Source organism: Prinia subflava, chromosome 16, assembly GCF_021018805.1.
Source record: "Prinia subflava isolate CZ2003 ecotype Zambia chromosome 16, Cam_Psub_1.2, whole genome shotgun sequence".
Classification (NCBI taxonomy): domain Eukaryota; kingdom Metazoa; phylum Chordata; class Aves; order Passeriformes; family Cisticolidae; genus Prinia; species Prinia subflava.
The window spans coordinates 292,646-310,322 of record NC_086262.1 but is presented as its reverse complement, the minus strand read 5'-3'; the positions used below and the strand labels follow the sequence as shown (position 1 = coordinate 310,322).

The window sequence follows — 17,677 nt, the reverse complement described above, 5'->3', positions numbered from 1 at the left end:
AGGTTGCAAGGTTCCTAGTTAGATGAATATTCTCAAACTGTTCCAAAGCTCCTCATAAAACATCCATAGTCTGGTTTCCTTATCCCCAGAAAAGTGGTTACTTTTTCATCTGTAAAGCAGAAATCATCAAAGGAAGATAATTAAATAGAAGCTAACATCTACCATAAGAGATTCTCCCAAATATTTCCTAAACATTCAGGTTTTCTGAAGCTTGTAAGCTAACATACATTAAATAAATAATCTGATATTTATTTGTGGTATCTTTTAATCATTAATCAGATCCAGAACCATATCCACAGCCCTTCTTGGGTAGAAGTGTTCTTCTTGGTCACTCAAATGCTGTTGCTACACGATCACACAGAGCCCTTGAAAAGTATTTCACCAAATTTTCATTCTTTTTAAAAGCAAGCCTGGCACAACTGCCTAATCCTTTCTAGCACAGTGCTACACTGAGATTTATTTCCTTCTCTCCTCATGATAACACAACTGTTACATTCTCTAAGAACCACAGCTTCACCTGCTGACACATGGTTGTAGATGAGGGACTGATCATTCCTTCCTCTATGCTTCCCACAACTACAGAGTCCCTGAGGTCCCTTCCCTCTGTTTTTTACCAGAGATGGGCACATGCCTGCTGCTGCCTGTGCTCTCTCACACGGCCAAGGGCTATCCTAGCAGTTTTAGCCATTGGGCTTGCTTAATTTTCTGAATTTCCACATGATCCTTATTGCTTCTAATGATCCATCTGGAAGCCAAATGAAAGTTTGCATTACAGCTCTAGGAAGGCTGGAGAGAGACAGCGCTGACATTGATCAGCCCATTTAGCTCTCTATAACTGGATTGCTTTCAGACACATATGCTACTACCAATTCATTTGCAGTTAATTGATCACAATTTTTGTTTTGTAAGAGCCAAATAATGCTCAAGAGGCCTCATTAGTGCTATAGTACTACTTAATTTTGCTGACTCGAAAGAAATCTCTCTTGTGAAACGGAGCAGGTGAGCTTAGTGTCAGTTTAAATTCCACTGGAGTTAATAAAGGTTCACTCATTCAAGAAAAAGTTCTTGTCAGTAAGAAAAACACAGTCCTTCACTCTAGTATTCAGAAGGCTTTTGATAGCAGCGTTTTAGGTTAATATCTCTCAATTCCTTAACACATGAATTCTTTAAAAATGCCAAACAGTGAACATTTTTTTGTATTGTTGTCAAGCACAGAACAAATCCTTCATTTCCTCCAGGGCTTACTATCAAGCTCTGGCAGCACGAGGTGTGCATCTGGACTTACCCTCGTCTTTTAAATCAATAAACCACAAAGGAGATGAATCCACATAAAAACCAAACATACCAACCCACAAAACCAAAAGGAAAATAAAACAGCAGTTGCACTTCTCCTCTGCTGGAATCAGAAATAAAATTCACTGATTGCTTTCAAAGATGTGCAAAGCAGAGATGCAGGGACCTGTAACTTTGCTTTTGTAGAATCCCAACCAAAGAGATGGGACCAAACACCTCACATTAGTCTGGCTCAAGTCTGACCACAGCTAACAGAGAGGCACAAAGGAGACCATTCACATAATGCAGAATCCTGTGAGCAGAGCAACTGCTAAGATAAATGTGAACTGTTGGTTCTGGAACCAAGAAATGCTGGAGGGTGGCACCCTCTCACAATTGGAAAAGCAAGCTGAAGACAAAGAGAGGGGACATTTGGCCAGGCAGTAATAATACAGGCCTGGTTAGTGTGCTCAGCTTCTCTGGAGATTAATTTATTGGCAGCCTCCATCAGTCTGGGCAAAAACACCAGACCCAACTAGTGACACCCTGGGTAAAGACTGAGACAATTTGGAGGGAGCGGGGGAACAGAATTCAGAGACAAAGAAAGAACAGGTTTGAAGGTACTGAGAATTAGGACCTTGGTCAGACAGACACTAGTCCAGAGGCCAGCCCAGGCTGTGCTGAGCTGCCTTTGGTGCAACGCCATCCCTGCTCCTGCACAACAAATCCTCTGCTGCCAGGACCTCAATCCCTCTGTGCCCAACACAAGTTCCTGCAAATGGCTCTGTAATTATCCAGGTATTGCCTTGTGATTAAACAGGACCTGTGCAATAATCACTGAGAACAAGCAGTAAATACAAGCCAGGGAGGAAAATTACTGTATTCCCACAGGGATTTTGAATCTCCAGATGGCACTGTAATATCACCCCAAGGAACAGACAGTTTGGTACAACAGCAAATATGGTAACAGATGTGCCAGCTTGCCTCTTGTGTGTAATTACTCATCCCACTGAAACCAAGATTTGCAGACTACCAGTGTTAGAGCTGCACTTTCATATTAATTTAAACCTTAGATACAAAACTTTGTGCATGTGTGCAGATCAACTGGATAAAACCAGCCTGCTTTGTCCTAATATCCAGATATAAACCAAGACCTTACCATCACTGCCAATTAACACCAAGACCTTCAGTGATTTCCTAGGTTTATGTCACAAGTTAAATGCCATTGTCTGCCATTATTGTCCTGGGAGGTAATGCCTCTGTAGTGCAAAGTGCTAGCAGAACTGGGAAGAGCAGGCAGTAAATGTCCTATGTGCTGAGAGTGCTCCAGGTCTGCCTCACTAGTTTGCATCTGCAGCTGCAAATCCCTGAGGACGGAGTAGAGTTCTCCCACGCAGGATTCCCATTCGACAGCATGGGGAAGGCACTGCAGAGATCTTAGCAAAATTTGGTTTAATATCTCTCTGCAGGTAGTCATGTCATATTGGGGTGTTAACCTGCCAAGCTCTGTCTCAAAAGCCATGTGATTTCCTGCTGGCTAGCAAAAGCATGAAGAGATCAGTGTTCAGTTAGGGAACTTCACATGTGAAATGACCTCCTGTGTGCAGCAAATGCTGCACAAATATGCCTCACGCACCAAACAAAAATACAGAAGGCTGAGCTGTGCTTTGGCCCACTTAGATGAGCAGTGAAACAAAGGGTGAAACCACGAGACTCCTTGGAAAAGTCGAATATGCACTGGAAATGTGAGTCGATCAAATTTCAAAAATACGTCAAAAAGAAAGGCCCTTCTCAGAGTCCCACAGGTTCCTCAGAACTGCCTGTATTTAAGGTAGCTTGGCTTTCTTTTGACAAGTTTTTACCCAATAGACTTGACAGAGAAATGTCAGCATTTTGCTGTGATGGTCTCTGAATATTGGAGCTGTCCTGCAAGAGAGTATAAAAACCATTCTGTGTTTATTGAGCCAGCTTGATTCTGACCTGTTAATCATCATTAAAACATCAGCTGGCATAAACCACCTGGGTGACTAAATCCTGACCCTCAGGCAAACATGTAATGAGTACTCATTCTTCAAGGTCCATAAAGCATCTGCTCCATGTAGCCTCAACAGTCTCCATCCATTTTTCCTGACTGTGTGGAGCCCCCTGAGAGGCAGCAGTAGAGCCAGGCTGTGGCTCCGGGCTCCCAGGGAGCCTAGCTGGAACAGTGGCTCACAAGGCTGGGCACGGAGCTGCTCTGCGCAACCAGTCATGCCAGCTGGCATTCCTGCCTGCTTGCCCAGAAATCTGCAGCCTCTCTGTGGTCTCCTCAGTCTTAACACACATTCAACTTTTGATTTCACTTTGGCTCCTGCCACTCCAGCCTTATTCCCTACTTATGCAGGACCCTAAAGTCCTAAAGTGCTCTACAAGAACCCTACTACAAGAGCAAGATTTCTCCAGCTAGAGAAGAGATGAAATCTCCATCCTGGGCAGGTAATTATGAGTGAAAAGTACCACTTACATTTGAACATGAGGAGATGACAACAAGGCTTAAATAGTAGCCATAAAAACATTTTCAGGTTATCTTCAAGTACTGGCATAGCTGAGGAAATGGAAGTGTGCTTGCTGACATTTGGGGAACGAATTTAATGAGATCATTATGTGCTGAATATTCCTCCAAACCCAGTTTTAGGCAGATTGCAGTGTCATAAATATTAGATGGAGAGGCAGATTGTACTCATTTTGCCATGGTAAGGGAGATCTAATACAAAACTACTAATGCTTAGCAGGGGAATAATACAAAATCAAGCAGAGCAGTTGAGGCTGGTAGGGACATATATATTAGACTCTGTTAATTACAGTACTGTTCTTACATTTTTAAATCCTCTGTAAAGAACTTGAAGTTCTCTTTTAGTGAAATTGGTTTGTGCTTCAAGCTGTTCCAGTCCCTCGGGTCTATGGCACACTGTCGTCATTTCTAATTCATCCTCAATTTTATCTGAAAGAGAAGACAGGAAAATATTTATTTTGGTTGTTACCTTTGCTCTTTTAACATGATAGATAGGACAGACTGGATTTCAAGCGCAACAGATCAAAAAGAAACCACCAACAGAACTGATCTGTGTAACTGTTTTCATCCTCTTGAAATAAAAATAAAAGCTACAGGAGTAAAGCAATCGCTCACATTTCTTCCCGGGCTGCTAATTAGCTGCCCATTCACAAAGTCAAAATGGTGGTGAGAGCAGCAAGGCAGCAGCAGACACATTGCTCCAAAAGGCAACCACAGACATTTCATACCTAAATATTGAAACAGCATGGAGGAATGGTACTTCCAAAGTACTGGCATTAGAGAAAGCTCTGCAAATATACTTGAGAGAGCAGACATGCTCAGGCGTAACAGACAGCGACCTTATACTGAGGGTAAACAGTGAGGGAAACTCCCCTGTGCGCTAACCAAAAAGCATGCTCTAGACACATTGAAGGTCACTTTAGTCCTAGGAGAAATTCAAGTTTTGTCCACAGTTGCAGAATCTGGAATGAAGTCAGCCTGAATTTATAAGGACTTTTTCAGGGAAGAGATAAAAAATGAAAAAACACTTCTACGCATTTTATTCAAGAGTGTTCTTCTAAAAGGAAAGAAAATACTATCACATCCTGAATTACCATAACCTTGCTTCACTTCTGATATATGTTTTCCCCTGTCAAGTCCATCCACCAGCAGTGTATGCAATGTCCAAATATATAGATACTTAGTGTCTTATCAGTTTCAGATTCTCTAAACTTCAAGTATCAGATCCAGCCTTCAGCTGACCTGAAAATCTCACCCACGTCCAAAGCTGCTTGTCATAAAAGCAAACACTGCCCTTATTGTCAAAACTGCACAATTCATGCCTTGCAAAAACATTTCAGGTTATTTGGCTGAAGCATAATATACTAATTTCAACAATTTAAATAGGAATTTGCAAAAAATAGAGTCACTCTGAATAGATGAAAGACACAATGTTATGGGTTAACACAGTTTGGGTTTTAGTTAAAGAACATGGACTATTGCCCTGTTAGGACCTTAGATTTCTTTAGAAAAGACAACAACCTATCAAGGGCCAGTTCTTGACTACTGGCATGCAGTTTTACCACTGAGAAAACAGAATGCAACTTTTGGTAATACCCATATAAAACTGAGGCGTTGTTCGGGTGCTCTCTCTTTTTTCTCCTGGTGAGCCACCAGATAGCATCGTGGACCGCGGCGGGGCCCGGCTTAGGCCCGCTCCGCCTTGGGCGGCCAGGCTGGGCCCAGCCGGGTCTCTGTGAGCCGCTGCTGTGGAGAGTGGCCCGGCCGGGCGAGCTGCTCTTCTCCCCAGCTGAGCCCCTTTTCTCCCAGCAGACCCCCTCTTCTCCCAGCAGAGTCCGTCTTCTCCCCGGCAGAGCCCCTTTTTTCCCCGCCTGAGCCCCTCTTCTCCCCAGCTGAGCCCCTCTTCTCCCCAGCTCAGCCCCTCTTCTCCCCAGCTGAGCCCCTCTTCTCCCCAGCTGAGCCCCTCTTCTCCCCAGCTCAGCCCCTCTTCTCCCCAGCTGAGCCCCTCTTCTCCCCGGCTCAGCCCCTCTTCTCCCCGGCTCAGCCCCTCTTCTCCCCGGCTGAGCCCCTCTTCTCCCCGGCTCAGCCCCTCTTCTCCCCAGCTCAGCCCCTCTTCTCCCCGGCTCAGCCCCTCTTCTCCCCGGCTGAGCCCCTCTTCTCCCCGGCTGTCCTGGGGCAGATGGAGGCTCTAGCTCGGCAGGTCTGGCCCGTGCTGGAGGCCGCAGCAGAGGGGCCAGGCCATGGCCAGGCCCGGGAGCAGCCGGCAGCGAGGAAAGGCCGCTTGCAGACTCTGATGGCAGCCCTGAGCCGAGCTACCTTGGATCAGATTGAGGGGGGGAAAAGAAGGCATCCACCAGCCTCCTCCACGAGCATGACTTTGAGATCTTTGCAGCTGCCGCTCGCTCGGCAGAGACCACATGAGCACCGCGGGCCTGGGCAAGCTTTAATGCCTTCCTGCCAGCACATGGAACTCCCAGAGCACTGGCCCTTCCCAGAGTGAAAACAAAGTAATGGAACTATAAGGAAACATAGCGTGAAACCTGAAGTCAGTGAAGAGAGAGTGAAAAGACTATTTGGATCATAGAAGAAGGAGTGGCCTAATTTGGCTGGACATTTCTAGTAAACTATGGATAATGGACTATTTTTCCTGTAATGTATGAATGCTGTTGGGGGGAATGTAAAGCTCTAGTTAAAAGTGGTATGAAGCTCTTTGCTCCTAAGGAAACGGGGATTTCTGGGTTTTGAGATGAAGATGATTTTGGAAATAGAAGAGAATCTTTGTTTTCTATTAGAAGAGGCATCTTAAACAGTACCCCTAATAAGCAGACATGGCCCATATGCAATGTTGGGAAAGCTGCTACTGGGAAGGACCTCACAAAGGCAGTTTCTGGGTGGCTCTCTTTGTGAGAGATGAGACCCACGAGACAATTTCTATGTTGTCAGTGGAGAAATTCCATAGAAGTTTCTAAGAGAGACTCCTTTCCTAAAAGAACTGATGAAAGACTATTTTTGAATGGTGAAACTGACTCAAAATTACAAGTTTTGCCTCTTTATGGTGTATTAGTGGGAGGGAGGGGAGTGCTTTGAAAGCTTTCATTTTATTTTTTTTTTCTTTCTTTCCATCTTTCTTTTGGTGTGTGTTAATAAATCTATCTATTTTTATCTTTAAGTTGAGCCTGTTTTGGCTTTTCTCCTAATCTTATTTTCACAATAAGAAAATATTTAAACCACTACACTAAATTTAACAAGCAAAGTTCTGCGAACATGAAACCTCTACAACATTTGGTGTTTCCGCCTGGTTATGAATTTAAAAACCATTACACGTGAATTCAGAGCAGAGCAGCTCAGTGAAAGAACAGACCAGCCCAAAGGTGTATTTTCATAAGTTAATTCTGCAGAGATGTGTACACACACATGTATATACACACCTATACTCATATTAAATTGAGCGTTATTACAGAGGGCCCATGTCAGCAAGTGTTAATTAACATTGGTTCATTTTATCAGTATTAAGAAATTGGTTCAAAATACTGGTGAATTCAGTCATCCTCTTAATCCGCTACATTGGCGTAGTCACAGCCAGCATTTGGAGGCCTTGAGCAGATAAAATGTTTCCTAAATCCTGTTCTGAAGGTCCCTTGCACAGCAGGGGAATAAAGGTGGGAGGCTGTAACAACACAGGACAGGAGCAGAGTATCAACTGGTGATGTTGTAGAAAAAGGGACTGAAGCCTGGCAAGGCGCCAAAAGAAGCCTGAAGGACATACCTTCCTCACTCAAAGGGAAAATGAAGAGTCTAGAAATTACAGCTCCCGTTAGAAGAAAGGAGAGGAAAAAGGATGTCTGCTACAGGAAAAAAGAATGTGAAATAAAGGGGAAAAGCCATTTTCTGTGCAAGAGAATTAATGCCACACAACAAAGGAATGCAGAAGCTGTAAAGAGAGATAAATGTAGGGAAGAAGTTCTTTAAAATGAGTGACAAGAAATGAGTGGTCAAATAAGGAGAGAAAATCCACCTCAATAGTCTTCACCCTCCAAAAATATTTGGGATGTTCTGCTATTTGCTTTAGTTTCAGTGCTTGCTCTCAAGTCAGCTCTTTTTCAACCTGATTTTCCATTCCCTGGTGCCCCATAAATTAACCACAGAAACCTCAGTGGCAAACCAGGAGATTGGCACTTTCTCCTCTGCCCTCACTATTTTTCATGGACATTGTATTTCCCTTTATTTACATTTTTATTATCATGCTGGCTCAGTCCCTCCAGCTCTTCAGAGGTGTCACTGTATGAAATATGAGCTCTTGCATTTATAACCACTACAGTTTTATTAAACTGAAGCTCACTGTAGGGTGGTGAATGCAAGCAGAAATGTATATACATAAACATATTCAAATTTAGACTTTTGATAGGAATGATGCTAACCACATTCTTCCTCAGTTTTGCCGTGTTTACAGTTTGCTCCTGAGAGATTTGATCATAGGAAACAACCTTGCTGCTGGTTTAAAGTTAATTTTCTTCTTCAGTTCACAGATGCATGAACAGACCTTGGGACTGACACTGTGAGGGGTGAGTGCAGTCACCTCCCCAGCTCAGTGACACCTGTACCTGCCTGGTGCTTACAGCATCTTTATCCTTTCGGAGCTGGCAGGACATCCCTGCCCTGCTGGATGGAGACACGCACTCGGGCTGGGCACCATGCAGCTGCTCAGTGAGAGCTTGAACCTTAGCAAAGTTGTTTTTTTGTTTGTCTTTGTTTGTTTGTTTGTTTGTGGTTTGTGTGGTTTGGTTAGGTTTCAGGGTTTTTTTGGTTTTGTTTTTGGTTTTTTGGGGTTTTGTTTGGTTATTTGTGCTCACTACTCAGGTAGAAGCAGTAACTAATGCAGAAGGTTTATTCTGCTTACAGGTACCGGTAAATTTATTCTTATTCTGTTTTTATTTCCAACACTTGTTGAAGTCATCCCGGGATGAATCCATTCCACAACAGATGGCTGTAGTGAGTTGTGTCCTCGGCTGAAGATTGTTTACCCAGTACAGAGCATTCTCTTAGATGTTTCCCTTACAATGTGCTTGAAAATGGAAGAATGGGGTATAGCATTTTCTGAGCTGGAATTTATTTCTGCCCATATTTCTGTAGCTGCTTTAGTACAGGGTATGAAGTCTAGGACAGATAGAATCACCTGTGGTAATCTTACTCCAGTATAGGTCCAGGTTAAAATAATCACTTAGGTTTGTATTTTTGTGCAAAATAGCACAATAGTATTTGCTTAGCCCATAGGATATGCATATTTCCTTTTATAATGAAAACCAAACAGTGACATCACTTTACAAAAATAATCTTGACATACTTGCATATACATGTATATTTTAGATTGTTGCTAATGAAAGAGACTCCATTTCACTGCTCCTTGCTCAAGAGCAGAGAGTGAATTTTCCTTAGGGCAAATTGATGTTTTAACAGAATACACTTTAGAAGTTACTTAATGAGGCTTGCTTTATTCATCCTTTCATATTTGTTCCAATTTTACCTTTTGTTATCTTTACAATTTGTGATGTTCCATACTCCTAGTGCCTGCAAATGGCCCTGCATTTCAGACAACGGTTTGGATTGGAAGGGACCTTAAAGATCATCCAGTTCCAACCCCCTGTCATGGACAAGGACAGCTCCCACCAATCCAAAGCCTATTGGTGCACCATAAAACAATTGTGTGTTATTCCCCAGCTGCTGCCTCGGTTCTGGGATTAAGCAGCCATGATTCTGAGCCTGCCCATCTTTGCTGGCTCTGGCAGCTGCCCCTGCACCCACAGGCCTTGCCCAGAGCTGGGTTTGCTGGGCCACATGTGCTGGGGAAACAAGCACCAAACAGCACCTACCACCTTCCTTAGGTGCAATCCTGCAGCATTTCCAGCCCACCTGACTGCCAAATGAGAAATAGTGAAGCCTCATACAGTGCTAGGGCTGGCCAAGGACATCCCAGAGCCTCAAACAGTTTAAAGGGTGTAAATGATGATTTTAATAAAGATGCAAATGACCCTGTCCCCTGCATCCTGCTGCAAGGTGAAAATGCAGAACACTAGTCTCTATGGTTCATGGGAGAACTTTGAAAACAAGTTGCTTATAATAAATTCACTTTTTCTAAAGGAAAAAATCCAAAGCATAAAGTGCAGCTAATGTGCCCAGTGTTAATTGTAAAATTGACAGGCATTAGATGAAATGAGTAATTTTACAAACACTAAAGGGGATTAAATTATGTGCAAGAATTATTAGACTGCATCTTGCTTTTATTAAAAAATAGCTATATTTTAGAAGCAAGGACCTGAAGAAAAAATTAACTCCAGTTTACCCACAGTATATTGAAATTAATCTCCAGACAGAATGTGCTCTTGGGCAGGTCTCTCAGGAAATCGGTCTTGCCTGTGGGAGATCAACTGCAAATATTTGGAAATTTCCTGAAGAGAAGTAACTCAAGGCCTGAGTGCATAAGTGCCCACTAGGGCAGGAGCTGGGAGAGAGCTTTGCGATGTCCCTGGGGCTCTGAGGCTCCCAACCACTGGCCCCGCTGCCCGGCAGCACATTCCTGTGCTGTGCCATGCGCTCCCCTGCGCACTGCCCCGGCCTGGGAACGCCTGTTCCAGCCTTTAGGTGACCCCGCCTGGCACATCCCACACACCCCTGGAGCCACGCAGGGACAGAAGTGGCAGCTCAGACTCAGCTGTGATACCAATAAAGAGGCAAGCAAAATCTGCTCATGGCAAACAGCGGTTAAAAAATGGCACAGGAGTACCTACTGATGTACTTACTGATGTAAACATTAAACACAATAAATTTGAACAGCCATTATTATTATTATTATTAAAAATAATTATTAATATTATGCTGTCTGCCTGGAGAGATCAGTTTTCAAAAGGGACTCACTCCAGGCAATAACCCAAAAGGAGAGTGGTGTGTCCTTATCCACTCCCTTTTTTCTGATATGACTTTTTGTCTCTGTCAGGTCTATTTTGAGTTGGATTTGATGGTCCTTGTGCGTCTCCTCCAACTCAGAATATTCTGTGATTCTGTGATTTTCACCATTAAACCTGCAACATCAAAATAATTTCACGAACAGCCAAGCTTGGCAGGCTTGTTTTGCCTGTGTGAACCTGCAACACCACCACTTGCTGAGAGAAGATACTTGAAAACCCAACAGCATATAAAATTCCAAGATAAAAATGGCTAATAATAATATAATTACTTAAAAATAGATCTTTTAGATTTCTTGTCTAATCCTTACAATAAACTTTTCACAATGTATAAATACTGTCCTCTGCCTCTCCTTTAATTAATTTCAGAGTTGTACACAGGGATGGAAAACCAACATTATTCTCCAAAAAAGGAGGCAAAAGAATTTTGAGGTACCTCCCAAAGCTGTGTGAATCATGAGATTGGAAACTAGAGGTTATTATCCATAGAAATTAGAAGATATTTATTAGAAATAGGCTTTCAGATGATGTGTGTTGCTTAATAGTTGCTGCTCTTTGTGCTGTATCAGTTGCCTAAGGAGGGAAAAGACAGATGTGCGGGAACAATAAGGAGGGATGCAAGGACGTCTGACAAGGGGAAGGATGTTTACCAGAACAGGATCACCAGACATACTGAGATAAGGAGGCTCCTCAGGCCCCAAGACCAGATAAAGACTGGTTTCATAGCTTGGGCTATGACCAGAGGATCAGTGAGCATGCACAAGGCAGTGGGGTCAGAAGTTCTTCTCAAGAGGAAGACTCCTTCCTTCATTCCTGAGACCCCCGAGACGAGCACCAGAGACAATTGCGCAGGCACAAAGGACTGATAAGCTAATTAGCATATGAAGGGGATGGGAGGGAGCCAAGGGATGAATATGACTGGGGGTCTTGTGCAACTTGGTGCATATGTAACATTCTAGAGGATGAAAGAAAATGGGAGTGAGTAGGGGCGAGGGGCGCGCCTTTGGGAGTTATCCCGCATGGCGCCCAGCGCTGAATAAACTACACACCTACTTTAAAACTCACTTCGGCTCTGAGTTTGAGAGTTTTTCTGTAGGTCAGTGTGCTTAGCTGGCGCACAGCTAAGATCAGGTACAATGGTTTGAACATGACATACACAATGTCAAATTTGAATTCAGATGTTTCTGAAGACATTGTATGACGTTCACCTGTCATTAGAACTGGTTTTGTAGTGACCATTCCAGAAGAGGAAACTGCAAAGTGTCCTTCCAGTGCACACAAAGGATGTGCAGGCCGGAGCCACTGATCTTAAACTGGTTTCCCTAGGTGGGAAATGCAGGTTGAGCTGGAACCAAGACAAGATTATGATTCCAAAGCGGCAAGAGAAAAGAAAAACCATGAGAATGTCAAGCAATCAAACATGATGGTTTTTTAGAAGAAATATCAGAAACTCTTTAGAGGGCATTTTATTAAATAGTTGTACAAGACTTCTGAATTATGAATTAAGTGAACTTAATTTTTTTTACCTTTTATGGAATAGGTAAGTTATCAAAAAAACCTCTGATGAGCCAAGACAATGCACTACAAATGGACTTACTCTCTGTGAATTATTGCTGTCAGTGTTTTGAGTGTTTTGTTGTTGGTGGGTTTTTTTGTCATTGCAAAGCAAATCAGACACTTCAAGTTCTTGATTTATGACTGCACCAATTTCTATTTAGATTGGTTTGCTCTAGCTTTGAGTTAGGAAATGGGTTTTGGAAGAACAATAATCAATGAATATATAATGGAGTGAAATCAAGCAATCAAAAATAGTAATTAGTTCAGTGCCTAATTCAAGGACATTTTATCCCTGAGTTATTATGGGAAAACCCATAAAAAGAATTGTGTATTTATACATTCAGGCAGGTTTTAACTATGGTGTAAAACCTAAGGGTATTTCCCCCCTTAGAGACACCTTTTTTGAACAGGTGGAATTACACAGACTTGGCACTGGCTGCAGACTTGACAGGAGAACTTATAAAACATTCAGAAAAAAAGGGTGAACAGGTAATGACACAGGGATAAACCACAACAACCTCTTGTAAAGGCACTCTCAGTCACATACAGTGTTTAAGGGCACAATTGCAATGGATTACAAAGCTGTAGCCTCCCCTGAGATTTTATTCGGTATTGTGACTTTTCACTTGGAGACAGAGAGCTTGTGTCTCTAAGCGTGTGTGTGTTCCCTTTCCACAGAGGGCCCACCTGTGCCCTCCCCAAGGCACCCTGGGCAGGAGGAGCACCAAACGCAGATCTTGGGAGATGCAGGAGCAGCCCAGGTGGGACAGACAGAGCACTCTTTCAAATTTTATTCCTCACAAATGTTCACATGACTGTGATACAGCCAGAAGCCATGTCCCCCCTGCACCATGTTTGTGGTCAGTTTGTCAAAGTCTACTGACAGCACAGCAGCTCTTTGTAGCTTTTTCTCTCTGAAGTTACCCAGTTCCATAAAATTTTACTTCTTCACTGGGGAACTATGCAGCAAATGAGCAGAGTTCAGATACATCCATGCTAATAACCTACATTGGAATTCTGCACAACAGCAATTTCTAAGGATCTTTTAAAAACACCTGTTTTTTCTACTTGGACTTTAAATGTCAATTTATGATCAGTTTGTTTGGATTTTTGTTTTTGTTATTTTTTAAATGAAGCTTTGGTTAGGGTTTTTAAAACAGAAATATTTCTTTTCTCAAGCTGAAAACACATGTGGGTTTGTTCACATTTATGAAGGAAATTTGTGTGTATGTGTTAGTATACACTTCTTTCAGAAACAGCAGTGTATAAAATAGAACTTGCTACAGAAATATAATGCAACTGTGGCAGTGTAAATGTGGGGGCAATTTTCTTCTTTTAACAAGTGGACCACTGCATTATGGCAATTCACCTGTGCAAAGACTAGAAAAAGAGCAAATTGGTTTGGTCTAGGTAGAATTGAGGAGAGAAATACCATTATAAATGAGCACTCTGCAGATCCCATCCAAATGAGCCAGTACTTCCCAGAAGATCACTTTTCCCACTTCAGAGAACTGTTCAAGTTGAACAGATTGCTTCAAAATGTGAAGCATAATTAAGCAGAACACAAGTACCAATTAAGCTCTATTTGCACAGAAGAAACTGCTCAAAAAGTATTGTTCCAATACAGATGCAGATGTTTCAGTAGGAGGAAATGTCTTGAAATGTGTGTGGTGCTGTGAGCAAGCTCTCTGCTGACACATGGTGCACACCCGGTGGGGTGAGGACAGCTCAGGGCCACCTGCTGGGCACGGGCTATGTTCTGGAGATGTGCTTCTATGGGCAGCACCCTCACTTCCAGCATTTAAATCTGGCTCCTGATCTCGGGCAACAGATAGTGCCTGGACATCTTCATACAAACATTGATGTCCCAGTTTTTGGTTTGTCAAGAAGCAGAACCAGAAGGGAGGCTTTGGGACACTAAGATAAAAGGACTGAGGGTGCCTGAACCACCCTGCTGCCACCTATGTTGGTGTAAGTACAGACTACATGTGACTCAGATAAAGCTGTTTTAGTACCTGTATGCACTCGGATTCTTCTCCTACAGAGCATTTTGAACGCAGGCAGCTATAAGTCAGGTACTGGCTTTTACACATACACACCGCTGCCCAGGGTGAGAGCATTCACTCGCTGAAACTTTTCATCCAAATAAATGTCCGCTCCTGATGGCAATTAAAAAAATTAGAAAACCCCAGCCAATACACTATATTCTATATTCAGTAAGAATCCAGTGTAAAAGCAGGAAGTTGTTTCAAGATTCCCAACAGTTTATTCCTTACAAGGAATTCCTTTGCCCTTTCCCCAGGGCCATACCTGGCTTGTGGTGATGCTTCCAAGAACAGCTGTTTCAGCCAATTGCCTTGGCCACAAATCCTTCCCTATCCCTCACCCCTCAGCTTCCCCTCTGTGTCCTGGTCTTGGCTAGGAGAGGGTTAACTTTTGCAGCAGCCAGGAGGGATACACCTGGATCCTGGGTTTATTCCCTCAGGAAGACAGTGAGTGGACTGAGGGGTTTGAATTGTTTGCCTCTCCTGTACACTCAGCATTGTTGTTGTTACTGTTTGTTTTCTTATTTCATTGCTGTTTCTAGTGAATTGTTCTAATCTCAACCCATGATCTTTACTTTTCTGTCCTTTCCATTCTCCTCTCCATCCCACTTGAAGGGGGAGGGGGGAAGTGAAGGAGTGGTGCCTGGTTTGGGGTGTTTCAGTGGCAGCGCCAGAGCTGGGGTGAAATTGAGACCTCCCTGAACTCCCATGCAAGAGCCAAACCACCAGCAGCTCCAGCCAGGTAGTAAAGCAAACAGGCAGGGAGCTGAAAGCCCAGCAGACAAGATAGGAGAGTCTCAGGAAACAGACAGTAACTTAACTTGGCCCAGCTGGTGGTGCTGGGAACCTTATAACTTGGCTCCTGTGGCAAAGGTTACTTGGGAGCACAAAACTTCCTTCCATTTCTCTGTATCCTTATTCTGCTTCTCCTGGAAGGCCAATGGGGGCAATCACTCTAAGACACTACTAGGATGTAAATGCAACCAACTATACACTTGATGAGTTGCCGTGAAGCCAACATATTTAATTATTTAGATGTTTATCATGCTCAGGGTTGGAAGACTTAGATTCCACTAATCTGTCTAAGGATCATTCTACTTCTGAAACTTAGTAATTCTCTGATTAGGAGAGGTAGGCCATAAGGTTTAAATCTTCCCAGGCTAGGGTCTGGCTTTGATCAGTCCCTTAAAAGCATTGGCAAATTCAGAGACCTGTTCTGTTTTTGAAATACCACCAACATAGAGTGCTTTGAGACTAATAAACACCAGTGCTTGTAAACACTGGAGCTGTTCTGGTTGACAATGTCTGAGGACTTCTGCAGGCAGAAAGCAAATATACAGTTAGGAACATGACCAATGCCAGAATGCAGCTTATTAAATTTTCATGCTGACTCTTGATTACTTTCATTTAGCAGCACAGATGTTAAACCAAGATGAGGAGATAGAGTGCCCATGAGTACTGGGAAATGGCTGGCAATACAAGCAAGATTTGGAAAAGAGTCATTAGAGCAAATGTTGTGCACATGTGTGTGGATCACTTTTACCAGTCAGTTGATTTTAAAGATGCCACAAAAACATTTGAATATATTAGATTTCATAATACTGATTGTTCCATTCTGTTTTAAGGAGGTCATGTAGCAGCTCTAATGCAATCCATCGGCGGAAATCTGCCAAAGAGCAAGAGGCACAAGGAACAGGTTGAAATGAATGTGCTATCATGGGTAAGCTCATGCCAGAGCTGAATGTTGCACAGAGGAGCCCTGTGGCTCTTTTCCTTTTGCTCTGGGCTTTGACATCAGGGTGGGAACCACCAAAGGGAAAAGGCAACCAAGACCCACAACAGGTGATGAGAACTTCTGGCCTAGGATCAACCTAGGGAAGGCTGACCAGTCTGCAGGTGCACAGTCCTATTTATTTTAGGGAGTAAGAAATACTTAGCTTGAAGTATTTTAAATGGTATGCGTGAAGAATAAAGAAGAAAAACTTCCCTTTCAGAATGCTTCAGATTTCATCTTACAATGTCAATACTCCTTTTATTCATCAACATGAAATTTAAATAAGTTTTGGCCTAATCCCAGAATAATAGGACAATGGAGAGCTAGAGCACTGTACATGCAAAGACACACAAATGGAGTCTCTGTGACTGTGCCAGTCCTGCTCTGGCACCTGGGAACCCTCACTCCTGCCCTGGGGCAGCCCCAATGTGTGGGCACAGGGCACCGCTGCCCCTCCGACCCTAGGGACAGGTCTGGCAGCTTCACCTCCACTGCAGCACCATTTGTGCCCAAACCCCAGCATTGTCAGATGCACTCAGCTGCAGCAGCCCCTTGAACAAGGTGCAGTGACAGACCCCAGCACTGGCACTGCCACAGTCACACGGCTGCTGCAGGGAGCCCGGGACTGCCACAGCACTGCTGTCAGGAAGGGTGGTGCACATAAAATGGACAAATTAAGAGTTTTACTCTTTCAGTTGTGTGAAGCCTCCTTTTAAAAGAGAAAGAATTAACTTAAATTAGGACTTAATTAAGATACATTAAGATTAATTGAGACTTAATTAAGATACATTTGGATATGCTGCCTCAATTCAAGGTTCCCATGTGTGGGTTTAAGAATCGCAGAAGAGGGCTTAAAGTAATGTTAATTATGTTCCTTTTATATCGACTATTTATATAGCTATCCCTTTCCAATTATAAGCACCTCTAACTCAATTTCTTCAAGAAAAGCAGCCTTATCCTGAAATTCTTGAGGATCCTCTTCAGCCAAAATAAATCTCTCCCCCTACAACCATAAATATATTAAGCCAAGTGAAATTATCCCAGATTTCAAAACATGACACTTTCAAATTGCTTTCTTGTGGTTCTTTCATGTTTCCAAAAACAAGGACACAACCATGAAAGCACAGGCAGGTCTGTATCTAGATAAGTGATGCCTCACATCAGTGACCATGGGTTCAGCATCAGTGGGGGAAGCTGGAGCACAACTCTGGTTTCAAGACCTACTAATAACAGTGTGACTATGAGACTCTGGCAAATCAGTGAAAAAGATGAGCAATTTTTAACATCTCACCAGAGCGAAGCCATCTCAGATATTGAGATATTCCACCTGGGGCTGGTGGAAGGACTTATCTTCAAAACTCTCATGGGCTCTTCCAGAGTTCACACAGTCAGCTTCAGGTCACACATTTCTCATTCCTTCAAGCTCAGTACCCCCTTCCCTCCCTCCTTCTGCAGGGAGAGGAGAATCTCCTGCCCTGGCTGGATACGCTGCTTTGGATCTGTTCAGCTGCTCTCAGGACGC

At 43.2% G+C, this 17,677-nt stretch overlaps 1 protein-coding gene across 19 annotated transcripts in view; it reads right to left on the bottom strand.

Annotated features, from left to right (window-relative positions):
* KCNIP1 (potassium voltage-gated channel interacting protein 1) overlaps positions 1-17,677 on the bottom strand; it is a 239,983-nt gene that overhangs the window by 15,339 nt on the left and 206,967 nt on the right. For all 19 annotated transcript variants that reach the window (XR_010082454.1, XR_010082455.1, XM_063413601.1 and 16 more), the window contains one exon: positions 4,128-4,252. Coding sequence is in view for 17 of the 19 variants with exons in the window: in XM_063413591.1 (XP_063269661.1) it covers positions 4,128-4,252 (125 nt within the window). In the remaining 2 variants the exon portion in view is untranslated. The remainder of the gene's footprint in view (positions 1-4,127; positions 4,253-17,677) is intronic.